At 40.1% G+C, this 17178-nt stretch overlaps 1 protein-coding gene across 13 annotated transcripts in view; it reads right to left on the bottom strand.

Annotated features, from left to right (window-relative positions):
- The window catches only part of adgrb1a (adhesion G protein-coupled receptor B1a), a 563161-nt gene that overhangs the window by 246325 nt on the left and 299658 nt on the right, over positions 1 to 17178 (bottom strand). For all 13 annotated transcript variants that reach the window (XM_072569963.1, XM_072569962.1, XM_072569956.1 and 10 more), the window contains 2 exons: positions 3057 to 3159; positions 691 to 734 (listed from right to left, as the gene is read on the bottom strand). In XM_072569963.1, coding sequence (XP_072426064.1) covers positions 691 to 734; positions 3057 to 3159 — 147 coding nt within the window. The remainder of the gene's footprint in view (positions 1 to 690; positions 735 to 3056; positions 3160 to 17178) is intronic.

Raw genomic sequence — 17178 nt, 5'->3', positions numbered from 1 at the left:
CAACTGCTTCAATTCAAAATCCCTCCTGTTTATTTGAAGCTCAAACTTCCTGTCCGTGTTTTTCTGTTTCCTGTCCGTGCAAACAACCAAAAAAGCAATACCTTTAAAGATGCAATAATACAAAAGTGATCATATTTTCATAAACATTGCAGCTATTAGACTAAACAAATCATTTTGATGGATTTGTGGACAAATGTACTACCCCATACTGGGCAATACTAAGAAGCATGTCAAGTTTGTTAATTTGTTCTGACTGAACTGATCTCTGCACACAACAGCAGCTGCAAAGGGGAAAAATCAGATCAAATTCCTGCTGAAAGTTGGGAATGTGATCATGGATCAAAGGCAAGAGCAGACTCGGCTTTGTTACTCCTCATGATGAATTTGACACTGTCTACCGAGGCTCATGTGAGACATATGGCGGCATGGATTTGACACCGGGGAATTAGAGACACACATATAACATACCCAATGCATCAATCAACACATTAAGAAGAGGAAGGTAGCAAATAAGAATAAAGGAAATTCAGCATGGACAACAAAAAATGAATTCAATAATAAAATTTTGCCAACATTGAATCTTTTTGCTGTGAGTGAATTTGCTTCTTAAAACTTTCAGTCGATCATAATGAATTTTTTTAAAAGCTGTTTTTAATTGGCATGTTACATTTTACATTTCTAACAACTTACGTGTCTGTTTCATCCCATGCAATGCATGACTGGTTCGTGGTGCCCTGTTAAATAAAATGAAGTCTTTTTAAAATGGGGTTGAGTCTTCCCAAGAAGATATACTGAAATGTAAACAATAAACCTTGCACAGGCCAAAGTTCCTGCCAATCCTTTATCAATTACTAATCCATCCCTTTCTCGATTCAGTTTATATGCCTCATGAGTCTAAGTTTTTCAAAGGTCCATTCTTGGGAAAAATGCCTTTCTCAACAGGAAGGAAAATCAAAGGATAAGATTCGGAGGTCAGTCAACATGACCAGCTATCCAGGTTAGTATTTAAAAAGAGCTGCACAATCATGTGCATTGACTTTAGCACTCCCAAATCGCTCTGGGTGGATTCCCTGCCAGCAAAGACATTCGCAAAACACAGACTGGTCTGAAAAATGGAGGCAATTCAAAAAACATGGTTGCCTAGAACTGAGCCTGCTGGTAGGCAAAATCACGAGGTTGATTTTCACAAGGGAAGCTGGATCCATGCCCCTCGGCATAATAGCTGGAGGTGACTCCATGGGGAACCCATTTAATGGCCATTGGGTATTTATTGGAAATGGTACTTGAGGTTCCAACTTCGTTTTGCTTGTCACAACTTGCCTATTATATTGTTCCTTCTAGAATCATAGAATCATACAGTGCAAAAGAGGCACTTTAGCTCATCAAGTCTGCACCACCAAAAATATACTTCTACCTACACTAGTCCCTGTTTTCAACACTAGTCCCATTGACCTATAATATTATGACACTTCAAGTTCTTATCCAAGTATTTGTTAAAGGTTGTGATGTTACCTGCCTCAACTATCCTCTCAGACAGTACATTCCAGAAGCCTCCACCACCCTATGGGTGAAAACACTTTTTTCCAATCCCCTCTCAACCTCCTGCCTTTGCCTTAAGATTAGGCTCTTTGTCTCTTTTGCTAGGTCAAAATCCAGAAGCACACTTCACTGCAGCATTGTGGTTGTTCATACACCAGCTAGATTGCAGCAGTCTAAGAAAGCAGCTCATCATCACTTTCTCAAAGGCAATGAAGAATGGGGAGCAAATGCTGGCCCATCTAGTGAAGCCCACATCCCATGGACTAACTTGTATGTAAATCTCCTGGGAATGATGGTCTATATCTATTCCCAGAGAAGTGTTTCTGGATTTTGCTGGGGACTTGCTAACAAGTTCCGATGATGGAAGGTTGAAGCTGGGATGGGCTGGACAGAGGGTAGGGCCAGGCAGGATGCAACACTGGTTCCTCCAACATACATAGTCTGGTCACCAGGTCAACACATTTTACTGTATTCCACCTCCATAACAGCCTCCAACACAGGAGTAAAATCACAGTGGCTGTGGGTCCTTAGGTGACCATTGCCATTTCATTGAATTACTGGTACCCACATCTCAATGAGAGTTAGCCCACCATGTATTTCCAGGTATAGTGAGGGGACCATTTTAGGGGGTGGTTAAGGTCAACGACCATGACCACTTGAATCACATGTAAACCATTTTAGGTAAAGATGGTCGACCTTCGTTCCCTAAGTAACACCATCAAACAGTCAAGTTTCTACAACAACCTGAAAACTTCATAATGACTTTTAGGGATTTTTTTTGTCCTGGATTTGTTGAATGGCTTTATTGTGAACTGAATTATAATTCACTAACGTCAAAGTGAAAAGAGTAATAAGGCACTGAAAATATGAAAATTGAAGAAAAAAAAACAAATCTGTCAAAAAGTTTTTTGCTTTAACAGCTCCTTCATGCATGATGTTATTGTTAATAGCCACTTCAGATAAATGAGCAGAATACGCAATGTGATTCCAGACTAAACTAATACAGGTACCATAATCGCTACATTTACAGGGTGTAGAGTACATTTAATATTAAAATGAAACATTTAGAAAATAAATTGATGTCCAGTGGATTTCATTATACTATAATAATTGACAGGGTGTGGTGGTTGGGAACCTACTTAATGAATCACTATGTGACATGCATAGTCCACCTCTGTGAGATACAGAAATGTATGCATTTTGTTTCAATCTGCAGGAAGACTGGACAGGAATGAATAGAGTACTGTATTGAGTATTGCTGTTTCTTTAGCAAAACCAAAATAGCTTGGAACCCTTTCCACAGAACCCAAGGTAAATGCCTATTTCAGTTGCTCGTAATTAACCAAGGGCTGTTTTTCAAAAACTATTTCCTTCGTAAACTATTATTTTTAAAACCTGCATTCACTTTCAATTATGAATAAAGTTTGCACTTAGAGAACGATTCCAAATGAACCTGATTCAAAGTGCTGTGGATAACAACAGTTTGTCGCTGAACGTGATCTGAAAACAAAACTTACATTATATAGATGAGAAAATTCAATTTCCAAAGGGCTGGCCAACGTCTTTGGAGAAGGTTTCATAATGACAGAGAGTACCTTGGAATTCAACACTGTGGCATTCCTAAAATTGAAAGCAAAAGATTGACAATGTGTTAGTGATTTCAAATATGAGGTATAGGATATTAAGTCAAAGCAAAAAAAGTAATTAGCGCTTACATTCGAAGATTGTGTTATTGGCAGCTTCTGTGACCGTTGCTGACTTAAAATAGTCCTGTTAATGGTTCGGGCTATGTCCCATAAACAGGGAAGAGAGTCTCATTGTGACTGACTGAGTGTCCCAAAACATTTGTGTTATTTTCTGAAGGAACAAGGGGTTGGGGTTGAGGAGTTTCTTGGGAGGTGACAGGACTTCCCACGCAATATTACAACCAGGAGGCAGCAATCAAAAAACCCAACAGGTGAGAGGAGAAAACGCTGCCACCTTTCTGCTCTAATAAGAGCGAAGGACAGCAGCTCTGCCAACTCAGCAATGCCCTCATGAGAAGTGGCTGCTGCTGAGACAGCAAGGGAATAATGAGGGCACGTCCATTTTGAGACGGCCTGGCAGAAATGGCAAAAAAGATCTTTTTTATTTGCTGGGTCAAGCAGATTTTTTTTCATCCCTGAGCTAGTAGAAAGGCCTTGTCTGAGAGATTTCTCATGAGTATTGGTTCGAAAGGTTGTTGAGAGCGGACAGGAAAATGGCATTGAGGCAGAGATGAGATCAGCCTTGATTAGTGCTGTAGGCTCAAGGAGCTGAATTGCCTACATCTGCTCTTAATTTTTACGTTCATATATTCTTATATTGTCAATCAGAGGGGAATCCCAGTTCCTTGACCAATGAGGCCCTCTGGCTCTGAATGATACCTCCAGGATGGTGTTTTCAGCTGCTTCTTATACATTCCCACATGATATATTAATTTTACGATATTGAATAATCCAAAAAACCATTGATCACAGTCTACTATTATTTACAAACATCACATTTACAGACACGTCACTGTCTGGGTTAACATTAAGCTATTGAAATTTCTACCCTCAGGTCATATGCTATGATACAGTGATAAGACCAGAAGCATGTTCGTTAAAGATATACTGACATACTGACATAACACAACACCAACTCGACTGCTTCCAATCCTGGGAAGCTGGGAAAATGTTATCATGGCAATAATGTCTTTGAACTAGTAATCCAGAGACCTGGGTTAATAATCTGGGGTTATGGGCTAAAACGCCACCAAACCAGATGATGGAACTTAAAATTCAACTAATTAAGAACAATATGGGATATAAAGCTAGCCTCAGCCATTGTGACCATGATAACTACGATTAATTATTCAAAATAGTCAGGTGATATCCTTTAAGAATGACCTAAGGAAAGTAGCCATTCTATGTGGTCTGGCCTACTGTTCCTCCAGATACACTGTCATGTGTTTGCCCTCTGAAAAGACTGAGCAAGCCATTCAGCTCGAGGACAATTAGAGACAGATAATATCTGATGAAGGAATAAAGAAAAAAAGTATCATAGTGGCTGTTCCTTTGCAGCCAATAAGTTTATAATTTGGCAGGGCACTGTTCTGCTACCAGCAAAATGCCAACAGCCCAAAATAAAAATCACAAGTGAAATCTGTAAATTGGCTGGCTGTGTCTGGGAACTGGGCAGACAAGTCTGTGCCATCACTGATATTGGGAAGTTCAAATCTGATAGGACTATGTTGGGCAGTCATCCCAATGAATCTCCCTACAATTTTACCTGCTTCTTGCATCCTAGAGACCAGCACAATTCAATCTAAAGGGCTCAACCAACCAATAGTAGAACAGGTAGACAGCTAGATTTGCTAATGCAGAGCAGTATCCTAGGACAGGGTATTTTTAGTCCCTAACATGACTCTCCAAATTAGAAATGTATGCTACTCATATTTAAATAGATTGATTTTATATGTATTGTCTGAAATGAGACTAACCTACTTTTGTAATAAATCTATATATGAATTTCAATAACAAACACAAAAACAGTGTATGTTAGAGTTTACATTCTGTTTATTCACTATTGATCCTACATTCATTCACATTCCATCCCTTCACCTACTCTCCAATCGGACCTTAATTCTGCCTAAATCACTAATCCCAGATCTGAGGTCCATAGTCTCCTCAGCTGCAGGAAAGTGTTAACCCTGCCTCAGTTCTAAATCCCTTAAATTTAATCACATTCCTATGTCCCTCTTATTCCTTTCCACTACTGGAAGCAAACTGCTTCTTTCTAACCTGTCCCATCCTTTCATGATTATCATTGCTATTTCTTCAATGCTCAATCTGTACTATTCTGCTGAGAAGAATACATTATAATAAATCCTTCTTTCTATTTCATATTCCCTTGCACCAGATAGCATCCTCATGCACCTCCTTGTTCCCTTTTCATTCTTGTTCTTGAGATTAATGTTGAGAGAAGTCAACACATAAGCACCCAATCTTACATGGGAGATTGCCACTTTGAATAAGAGTTCCCCAGAGAAGATTCCGAATTGCTCCACCCTCTCTAAGTCAGAAGGGAGCTACTCAACGGAGCCAAATAATGTCATCCAATGTGTTCATTGTTCGTAGCACCTTGTAAAAATATCTCAAGATGTAAGTTTAGACAGGTTCATTCAGACAACAAAATGGGTGGAGTCATTGGGCAAGATTTCCATTCCTGGACTTCTCACACCATTGGGATAAAATGTGAGTTGGGAATCCACAAGTACTGGCACAAAATGCAATTTTGGAGGAAGCAACTAATTGGGAAATCTGTTCAACTAAAGCTGGAAGATGAATAGAAGACTGTTCATCCAGCTGTCATAGCTGCTGGAGATAGACAATGCAGTAGAATTGTGGGAGACATGACAATATCTCCATTCCAGGTTGTCAGCAGTGAAAGGGAGATATATGAAGTGACAAAGGCAATTGGGCCATTGGACATGAGGGGGAAAGTCCCACATACAAACCAGTAGGTGTCAGGAGAATAACTTCAAGAAGCGTCAAGGGCATTTTAAAAATTCTGTGGTGAAATATGGGCATTGTTGACCTGATGAGGAACCGACTTTAAAATCTCGACTCTGATGGGATTACCTCATTATAGCTAATGTTTGAATTTGCACTATCTGCAATGAATTCATTTTTCAAAAACATTCATTCATTGGGTGTGGTCACCATTTATTGCCCATCCCTTATTGCCCTTAACTGAGAGACTTGAAAGGTTATTTCAGAGGACAGGTAAGAACTACCCATACTGCCATGGGTCTGAAGTCACATAACGGTAAGACCAAGTCAAGGCCGAAGATTTCCTTCCTTAAATTACATTAGTAAACCAACTGGGTTATTATGACAATAGTTTCATAGTCACCATTCGCCTTTTCATTCCAGATGATCACTGAATTCAAATTCTCTCACTTACCATGATTGATTCCAACCCAGGTCCCCAGAACATTACCTAGGTCTCTGCAATACTAGCCCAGCTACAATATCACTTCAATATCTAGCTATGTATCACTGGTAAACTATCATTGTTCCACTGGGTCTTGTGGATCAATAAGTACTCTATGTGCCCACTGAAAACCAGCAGATGTCAGGAGAGTAACCTCAAGAAGTCTCAAGGGCATTTTAAAAAAATTCTGTGGTGAAATATGGGCATTGTTGACCTGACGAGGAACCGACTTTAAAATATTCACTCTGATGGGGTTACCTCCTTCCCCGCCCCCATCCAACCATTTTAAGATGCCATGACCTCCAGACGTGTCCCTGAGGAGTCTGAAATTTCAGCCCATTCATTGCAACAACACAAGAAAAGGCCCTTTGGCCCACTTTGTCACTGCTGCTGCTTTTCCTCGTGTGAAAATTAGGATCACATCCTTAGAGAGCATTCTTCAATAAGTCTCATGTTTATCACCCATTCTCTTAAAATATCTCTCCTTTTAAATGTTTGCATAATTCTCTTGCATGTCCCAATCTCTGAACCCATGTTCAAGTCTCACCTGCTCCATGGAGTGTAATAACATCCCTCAGCAGGTTATTTGAAAATATTTATAGTTAATTCCTTCAACGACAAGATAAACCATAAATTTTAACAATTGATTTAGTATATTTTTTTTCATCTTCTCTTTCATTTCTTTCTTATCGTGTTAAAATTCTGCAACATGACATGGAAATAAGCCTGTCACAATGCCACACAATGCAACGAATGGCATTCAAAAGATTTCCATTGATTTCTAATTAACATGTCCAATTACTATGGCAACCATCTAGGTTCATACCACCTGTTTTGGGGAGTTAACTGTAAGCATTACAGCATTTTCACAACACCAGTTTTGTTTTTAACAGTAAAAACATAAGCAGTTTGAAACAAAATGATGAAAGGTAATGAAGGTGCTCACATTATTATGAAGGCACAGAAGTTAAAACTACTTCAGCAGACAAGAAGGTTGCATTTTGTGAATTATTTCTATTATCCACAGAAAATCGTCTTCTAATTTTGTGCATGCAATGTAAAATAGAGTTTTATAATTTTGTATCGATCACGCAATATTAAATTTCTTCATTTAATTGTGTTTATTTTTGTTCTTTCATATTATCTTTTGACAATATATCAGCCACAAATAATGGTGGATCATTAGTTTTCGAAGAACATGTGCACCAATTCATTATTCTTATTTTCATACTTCCTGCTGAGTTGTGTTTTTTTCTTCTCCCCCCTAATCCACTTTTGTGCTATTGCATCTCTCCTGGCTGTCTGTGGAGGTGCAGTATCACATCACCATCATGTTGTGGAGAAGGCATCGTCAATCAAAAGCAGCAATCCACAATTTGCAACCAAGGGCAACCTTTCTGCAAATCAGTATTTCTGGAATTGAGGAAAGATGACGAACTGCAGCTGCTGCAGGGATTTTTGGGAGGACTGCTACTGGCCTTTCAACTGTTAACAATTTGAGTTCTGACTTATGTGGCTGTATCATTGTTCACTGTTACTGTTTTATTACTCTTTTGTTTACTGTATTCAACAGATAAAGTGTTTAAGTCCAAAGTCAATGTAAGGACTCTGGTTGTGATGACAGACGTTTAACATTAAGTCAGGAATAAGGAAGAATTCAGGTGGAATTTGTTTTTACAGGAAGAGTAATTGTGGATTTAACTACTAGTTAAGACAGTATGAATAGTTCCTATTGTATGAGAACCTGTAACCTCTACTCATCACGTTGGATGAGCTCTCTGTGCTATTGCTCATGAGAATGTGGATTTGCTGCCACCATCCACTTTCATAATAGATATCTACAGGACCTGTTTAGTATAGTTTGGCAGAAAGAAGACTATTTGGCAGTCTAACTAGAAGATGATTCTGTCTGAAACAAAATGTAGTTTATTGCATAATAGAAACTATATACCACTTACATTAATATGATAAACATTATTAGGGAGATTATGAAGAAGATCCAGGAAATAGGTCTTCTCCTTTCAGATTCTGTTCACCAACCCAGCCCATACGACATCATTATTGTGGGTGATGCTTAAGGCACTCCTCAGCATAAACCCCTTCAGACCCTTGTAACCTGAGACAACATCCGCCCTCTACCCCCGCACCCCCACCCCCCCCACCCCAGCTCAAATGATGTTGCTTTACATTTTAAATATGAATACACAGAGTTCTGAAGAAAGGTGACTGACTCAAAACATTAACTCTGCTTTCTTTCCGTAGATGCTGTCAAACTTGCTGAGTTCTCCCAGAAATTTCTGCTTTTGTTTCTGCTTCCAGCCTCTACAGCTGTTTATGATTTTTAAAATCAGAGGTTAAAAGATTGTTTAGATAAAGTCCAGCCCTATATTTTTCTGTTCAGAGTTTTATTTCAGCTTTATTGACATTTCTCCCATATCACAAAACCCCAACCATATTGATTACTAGTTACCCATATATTATCACCTAATTGCCCCGAATTAACATAGAAACATTACCTGGTCTTTTTGGTCTCAGATATCTCTGCCAAACCCTACAGGCAGCTGTTGTATAAGGTAATGGTTCTGATGGTTCTGAAAGAGTTAATGCTCATGTTACATTGACTCCATCCCCTCTATTGATGTTATACATAGTCTGTGGGTGAAGTCGACTCCAGGTTTCAGAGGGAGCAGATGTATTTCTACCAGTCTGCTAAGCTCTAAATGGAGTTGAACTTATTGCTAGAATGCAATAAACCCCCTTATTATCGAAGAAGAGCATACCTTCTGCTTACTTTTTTAAAATCTTTATTTATATTCCACCACCAGGAAGAAAGGAAACACCAGAGTGGCCAGTGGCCAGTGACAAGCAGTGCCCTTCTCAACAAAGGGCAATGCTGCATGATCAAAAAAGTGAAGGGGAGAGTAGAGACTAAACCAAAACTGAATTGGAGGGGCAAATAAAACACTCCACTCCCTGCGGTGCCAACCTCTCCCTGAACAGCTTGAGGGGGCTGGTAGACACGGCGTGCTCCTCCTCCAGGGACACCCAGGCACGGACGTAACCACAGAAGAGGGTCAGGCAATTGGCCATAACAACCCCCTCCATGGCCTGCTGCCTGGACCTATTTATGGCCAGTTGGCCAGGCCCAGGAGCTGACCCACAAGGAGGTTTTGTGACCTACCCTTCCCCCACTCCACAGTGGGTTCCCAAAGATCAGGAGCGTGGGACTGAAGTGCAGCCAAAAGCAGAGAAGAAGGTTTTTAAGAAAATCAAAAAGGGAGTGCAAACGCCCACACCCATAATATACATGGTCCATGTATTCCGTAGCACCATAGAACAAGCAGTTGGGCTGGGAGTCTGTGAACCACTGCAATGAGGGAAAAGAGGTGGGCAGTGTGCAGCAGCAGTCTGCACAGGGCCCGCCATTTTATATCCCTAAAAGGGGCAAAACTAAAACTCCAGGGGAGGCTTAGGTTGTGGGGCACAGGTTCCCACTGGAAGTATGAAACTTTGGAGACAATGTGAAATTCTGTCAGGGCAGGGGTAAGTACAGGCGGGATTCCACCACACACCCGAGCATCCGCCAACTGGTGCATGATGTCGGGTCCGATTACTGCCAGTTTAAGGCGTCGAATGGCAGTGGCCACAAACTGGATGTCTACTACTGCTTTGCTTGCTATATCCTGCAGCAGCATCCAACCCAGGCCCCCACCACCTAGCACATCCAATACCCTGGTCACGCTCACTGCCACGGCTCTCCCCTCCAAACAGCACCTTCTGCTTATTTGGCATATATTGGCATATCCTCAACCACTAATCATTAACCAGGCTCAAGGCAAAACAAAGACAACAGAAGATTGGTGGCAACAATTTACCACAAACAATGCATGTATTGGTCATGGTAGCATATCAAAAAGTACCAGAAGTAGTCACCTGAGAAAATGCCACAACAAAAACACGAACTTGAGAACAAGTTAAAAGAGCAGATTTTGATCGGATGACACAAGTTGAAGAGAAACATTTCAATCCTTTGTCTTCCAAAAGGGAATTACAACTATTAATGACAGAAATAACATTAAGCAAACAGCAATCTTGGAAGGGTAGTTCAGGTGGGCAACCTGGCTAACTTTAAAAGCCTAACTCTAACCCTCACTTGGATGAGCACTTGAGGTGTCACAACTTTCAAGGCAATGGGCCTACGTTGGAAAGTAGGACTACCATAGAGTTAAGAGTTTTTTTTGTTGATGCAAACCTGATGGGCTGAAGGGCCTCTTCTGTACTATATAATTCGATGATTTTCTGATGCACACACCAGGATGCAGCAATGATACTGAAGAGGGCAGCAGGCAGTTTTCAACTTGGCACTGTTGTCAAACAGAACTTCTGATTCGATTGATGATCCTTGGAAATGCCCATTTCTATTCAGTTACTGGCCCTTCATAAGGCAGATCTTCCCTAAAAGTACTAAACAAGACTCTTGCTACCTGTTCAGACAGCAGATGAGATGCCTGTTGTCTCGATTAAATACCACTCAATGTTTTCATAAGACCATAAGACCATAAGACATAGGAGTGGAAGTAAGGCCATTCGGCCCATCGAGTCCACTCCGCCATTCAATCATGGCTGATGCGCATGAGAAAAGCTCATCAACCTGAATTGTTCATCTGGTTTCTCTGAAGTCTTGATGAGTGTTTCTGGTGTTTCTTTTTCATATTTCCAGCAACTGCATTCTTTTGCTTTTATATATTTGTTTTCCAGTTTATGCATTGAAATGTTGCATTCTGTAACATAGAGAGGCTTTCATCCATCTTCTGATCAGCTTACCTCTGAGGATTACTCAGGCACACTAGGGGCATCTGTGGCATGGCCCAGCTCCCTACCTCAAGGCTGCCTGTGCAGTCAGTAATAATGTACTCAACAGCCATGATGACTATAGTCAATGCAGGTATAATAGTCTTGCTCTCAGATTTGTTGATATCAGTATTCTTCAATTGTCCCTTTGTTCTTTCATGTGCTCCAGTCCAGCAACTCCCTATATAAATCCTTCCAACATGCTATTTGATCAATAAAAGAATGCACAGTCTCAAGCTGTGTACGCTCAACAACTATTTCACTGCACAAGCTCAGCTCTGCGTACAAATGATTCAACAGAAATGATTAATGGAAAACCTAAAACTAGGTGACCTTATAGGATGAATAACTTCACAATCTGTTACAAAATGCACAAAACAAAATATGCTTTAGCTAATGACTCAAAGTGAGCATGTTGAATAATCTTTTCCACTAATTGTCCTTCCTTCACCACAAAATCCATCTCTTCTCAATTGTTTTCCTTGTTGTTGGTAGAATAGGACAATAAGGCTGCTCCTCCATGGTGACAGCCATGTAATAGATTAGGTACAATGTTCATGCATCTCATCTAAATAGCAGCAGTAATGACAGCCAGGATTCCTTTGGCACTATTACTGCTTTACTGAATATATCCATTTCAGTAACCATATAAATTACAGTATTTGAAAGGCTTAAGGGAGGTCACGTCGAGGATAATTACTTGAAATAGGAACTTAACAAAACAAAGGATAATTATTGCAAAATTTCTCCATGCAATTTATTCTTTTTAAAAGTAATTCTCTAATTGCTCAACAAAATATTGAACAATATTGTGTGGTAATGATTGGAAGATCTAAGATCTCAATCCCAAACTACACTAAGATGGCTGATTTCAACAACGATAGGTGAAAAGTCAGCTTGCCCATGATCATCACCTGATGATCCCATTAAGAAGGTGGTCATGTTCAAATTTCAAATTAGAGGACAGTTACAATTAAGAAGTCTATGAAGATTCCACACTGAGATAGAACTGGAAACTTGCTGATTGTTGTGGTTTTATATCTCAGTGCCAGTCAGTACCCTGAGCATGGACAGATATTTAGCTGACTGGCAGAAAACAAATAGTTTACATAAATGGGTCTTTTTTTTAGATTGGCAGCACATCATAGTGGCATGCTTTATTGCTGGGGCCTCAATGTTTTAAATCAGTGACTTAGTTGAGGGGATTCAAAGAGAGAGAAACCTGCAGATGGTTCCAAGATAGGCAAAAAGATATGTTGTGAAAAGGGCATAATGATGTTGCAAACTGACATCAATAGATCGAGTGAATGGGCAGATGGGGTCTAATGTGGAAGGATGTGAAGGAATTACATGTGAACATGGAAATCAGCAGCAGTATACAGATGTGATCTCAGCAGTGTTCCATATAACTGAAACATATTCTCCATTCTCTTGTATTCAGTTCACCTTGCAATAAATGGGGTGGCACAGTGGTTAGCACTGCTGCCTCACAGTGCTAGAGACCCAGGTTCAATTCCTGCCTTGGGCAACTCTCTTGTGTGGAGTTTGCACATTCTCCCTGTGTCTACATGGGTCTCCTCCGGGTGCTCCGGTTTCCTCCCACAATCCAAAAATGTGCAGGTTAGGTGAATTGGCCATGCTAAATTGCCCTAGTGTTAGGGGAAGGGGTAAATGTAGGGGAATGGGTCTGGGTGGGTTGCGCTTCAGCGGGTCGGCAGGCCGAAGAGCCTGTTTCCACACTGTAATCTAATCTGAAGAAAAGATCATGCTCCATTGGCTTTTCTAATTATTTGCTGTTCTCGCACACTATTCTTTGTGATTCATGCATCAGCATTTCTGAGCTCTGCAAACACTCACCATATAGCAAATATACTTCTTATTTTTGTTTTTCTGACCAAAACGTACAACTCCATATTTTCTCACATTATATTCCATTTGTTGCACCTTTTGCCAGTCACTTAACCTATTAATAGTCTTTCATAAGAGCCTTGTGTTCTCTTCTCAATTTTTCTTCCTACTTATCTTCATGCCATCCACATGCTTTATCTTCTCAAAGATCTCCAAAATATTGGCCAAACATGATTTCCCATTCACAAAGTCTGCCCAATTACCCTAAACATATCCAAGCTTAATGGCTTCCCACATTTTCCTTATGGCAGCGTTGAATAAACTGCCCTGTGGTTTCATGTTTTCTAACCTAACGGGGCCATCCCTGAATGAAGGTTTTTTGGAAAATGAAAACCAATGATTCAATTATTTCCCTAGTTATTTTTTTAAGACCCAAGGATGAAGTCAATCAGAACCTGTACACTGGTTAACCTGCACTTACAACGATTTACTCAATACCAATTCACTGGTTTTTCTTAATACCTTCCTCCTTTCCATTTCCTGAATTATTGCTGCTTCTGCAATGTTACATATATCCTCTACAATGAAGACTGGTACAAATTCATTTCCTTATTTTCCATTATTAACTCTCCAGTCTTAATTTCTATAGGATCCATGCTCACTTTGCTAACTCTTTAAATATTTTGAAGAAACCCTTACTCTTTGTCTTTTTTACTAATCATCACAGACAACCTTTGAGATATTTATTTAACAAAAATACATTGCTCTTCCTTTAAAATGCTTAATGATTCCACCTCCACCAATGTTTGAGGTAGCAAGTTCAAAATTTGTGTGATCGTCTGGAGGCGAAAATAAAAAAGCTAAGTTGAGGATTACTTAATTGGAGAATGATTGCAGAATGCCAAGGTGCAGAGGGATCTAGGTATTTCAGCCTAGGCATTTTTATGCAGGGACAGCAAGTGACAAAAAAGGCCGTTATCCTTTATTATAAGAGGAATTGCACATACAAATTAGGATGTAATCCTTCAATTACATAGGTCAGTGATGAAACCAAGTCTTGAATACTATGCACAAATTTGGTCTCATTAAAAGAAGGATGCAGATGTGTTGGTGGTTATTCAGAAGAGGTTTATAAGTCTGATATTTGGAATGAATGGATTGAATTTTGAGAATGGGTTGGAATTGGATTTATGTTCAGTGCAGTTTAGAAGAGTCAGGGGTGATTTCTTTGAAGTGTCTCAGATCCTGAATGATCCTGACAAGATGGACACAGAAAGGATGCTTCTTTTTGTGGGTGAGTCTAGACCTAAGGAACATTGTTTTAAATTAAGGACTGGCGTTTTGTCTCTCAGAGAGTTATACAACATTGGAACTCCCTGCTTCAGAAGATAGTAGGAGAAGGTTCATTAAGTATTATTAAGATCAGGGTAAATTGACCCTTATTAAGCCAGTGAATCAAAGGTTGTTGGTGAAAAATGAATTTGTGGAAATCAAAGCACTAACATATCAGCTGTGGTCATAATAATCAAGAAGCAGTGTCAAAGTTTATTCATTTATATATATATAATGAAATCATGTGATCATTCACAGCAAGCTTTCTTGGACGCACTGGTTACAAAGGCTCAACAATGTCTATTCTTCCTCAGGCAGCTGAGGAAATTTGGCATGACAGCAAATACTCTTGCCAATTTTTATAGGCATGCCATTGAGAGCATTCTGTCTGGATGTATCACTACCTGGTAATGGCACTGTACTTTTCAAGATAGGAGACAGTTACAGAGAGTGGTGAACTCAGCCCAGACAATCACAAAGGCCAAACTCCCATCTATAGAATTCATCGATGGAATCCATCTACCAGGCCCACTGTCAAGGAAAGGCCGCCAGCATTCTCAAAAAATCCATCCCACCCTGGCAATGTTTTTCTCCAACTCTACCATCAAGGAGAAGGCACAGAAGCCTGAACACATGCACCAACTGTTTCAAAACACTTTCTACCTGACTGTTGTTAGAATACTACATGGACTCACCAACTCTTAATATTCGCTTGTACATGTGTTTTTGTTTTTGCCACTGTTTACCTATTATTTACTTATCTATGCTACCTAACTCTGTGATCTGCTTGTTTTGCTCGCAAGACAAAGCTTTTCACTGTGCCTTGGTACACGTGGCAATAAATTCAATTCAATTCAATTCAATTCAATTCAATATGTCAGGAGAACAGATGAATAAAGGAATGGAGGAAGTATTTGCTAAAATATTCTTTCTCTTCAGGAGTTTGTACTGGGTTCACTGATGGGACAGCTTGGCAAAGTATTCTTCTATTAGTTACTGATTATGGATTGATAGGATAAGCCACACAGACTAATTCTATTTTCTAGCCTTTGGACTATAGCTCTGCAGGTTACAGCACTTGAGATGCACGTCCAGATACTCTTTAGATGAGTTGAGGATTTCCATCTCTATTACCCTTTCAGGTAGCAAGTTCCAGCCCATGTTTAGAATCTTCCTAGCTACTGAGCAATGTTGGGAATTCATGAGAAACTTGGGAGAGTTAGCTGCGCTGAAAATGTGTTGCTGGAAAAGCGCAGCAGGTCAGACAGCATCCAAGGAGCAGGAGAATCGACGTTTCAGGCATGAGCCCTTCTTCAGGAGCTCTGAAGAAGGGCTCATGCCCGAAATGTCGATTCTCCTGCTCTTTGAATGCTGCCTGACCTGCTGCGCTTTTCCAGCAACACATTTTCAGCTCTGATCTCCAGCATCTGCAGTCCTCACTTTCTCCTAGAATTAGCTGCAATCAGGAGTAAAGAGATTACAGATATTATGCGGAAAAAGTCCTACTTTCCAACTAAGTTTAGCAAAGCAAGATTAGATTCCCACTAGTGAGTGTCAAGAAGCCTATTTGAATCCATTAAATCCTCACTGTTACATCAACACACCTCACTGATATGTAATTTTGCATTCTCCCTCCCACCAGAGAGAAAATAATTCCAAACAGAGCAGCTGATTTCTAACAGAGAAGTTCAAGCAGTTAGCTGGATACTCCAGCTAACACTTGCTCCTCTGGCCCTTCAACCTGGACATTAGGCATCAACATCCTAGAGCATGCTCCATGGGTAACAACTGTTCTACTTCACTATCTAGAAGGATGTCCAGATCCCACTAAAGCAGACAGTTGCAGCCTGCCAAACCTTGACTGAGAGCACAGCTAGACTTCCAAATAGTGCTGGGGTTGGGCAGTCCCAGTTGTGTCAATGCTTCTGTCTTTGGTAGATGGGAGAAGATGACAAAGTATGATGCCATATGGGTGAGCTGCATGGGTTAAGAAGAGAGTTATGGAAGGTAACATACCAGGGCTCACAGAGAGGAAATCAACATTGAAATCCAAAACTGACACAGCTGATTCTGGTTAAATTGAGCCCTCTAAGCTTTGTAGAATCCTGCTAACTATGTGCAAACCTGGATTTGTATCAAAGCTGGAGATTGATTAGAAGAATTCTTGAGGTAAGTCCCAGCATTTGTTGCCCTTCATCTTTCCATTCAGGGAAGAATTTCTAAAAAGAATACTGCAAGCATACTATTTACAGAGTTATGTAATGATATTTTTATTGTACCTCAATCAAATCCCAGTTTTAAATATTTTTGTTTCCATCTGAAATAGCCATTAAAAAGGTTAAAAAAATCCAAGATCCTCCTAGCAGGAGAAAGAAGGAACATTTATCTATAGTAATCAATATTTGCAGTCAGACAGTTTTCTCTTTCTGTGACTGTCTGGGGAAAATGAGGACTGCAGGTGCTGGAGATCAGAGTCGAGAGTGTGGTGCTGGAAAAGCACAGCAGGTCAGGCAGTATCCGAGGAGCAGGAGTATCGACGTTTTGGGCATAAGCCCTACATCAGGATTCCTGATGAAGGACTTATGCCCGAAAAGTTGATTCTCTTGCTCC

This window comes from Chiloscyllium punctatum, chromosome 5, assembly GCF_047496795.1.
Source record: "Chiloscyllium punctatum isolate Juve2018m chromosome 5, sChiPun1.3, whole genome shotgun sequence".
NCBI lineage: Eukaryota > Metazoa > Chordata > Chondrichthyes > Orectolobiformes > Hemiscylliidae > Chiloscyllium > Chiloscyllium punctatum.
This window is presented reverse-complemented; position numbering and strand designations above follow the sequence as displayed.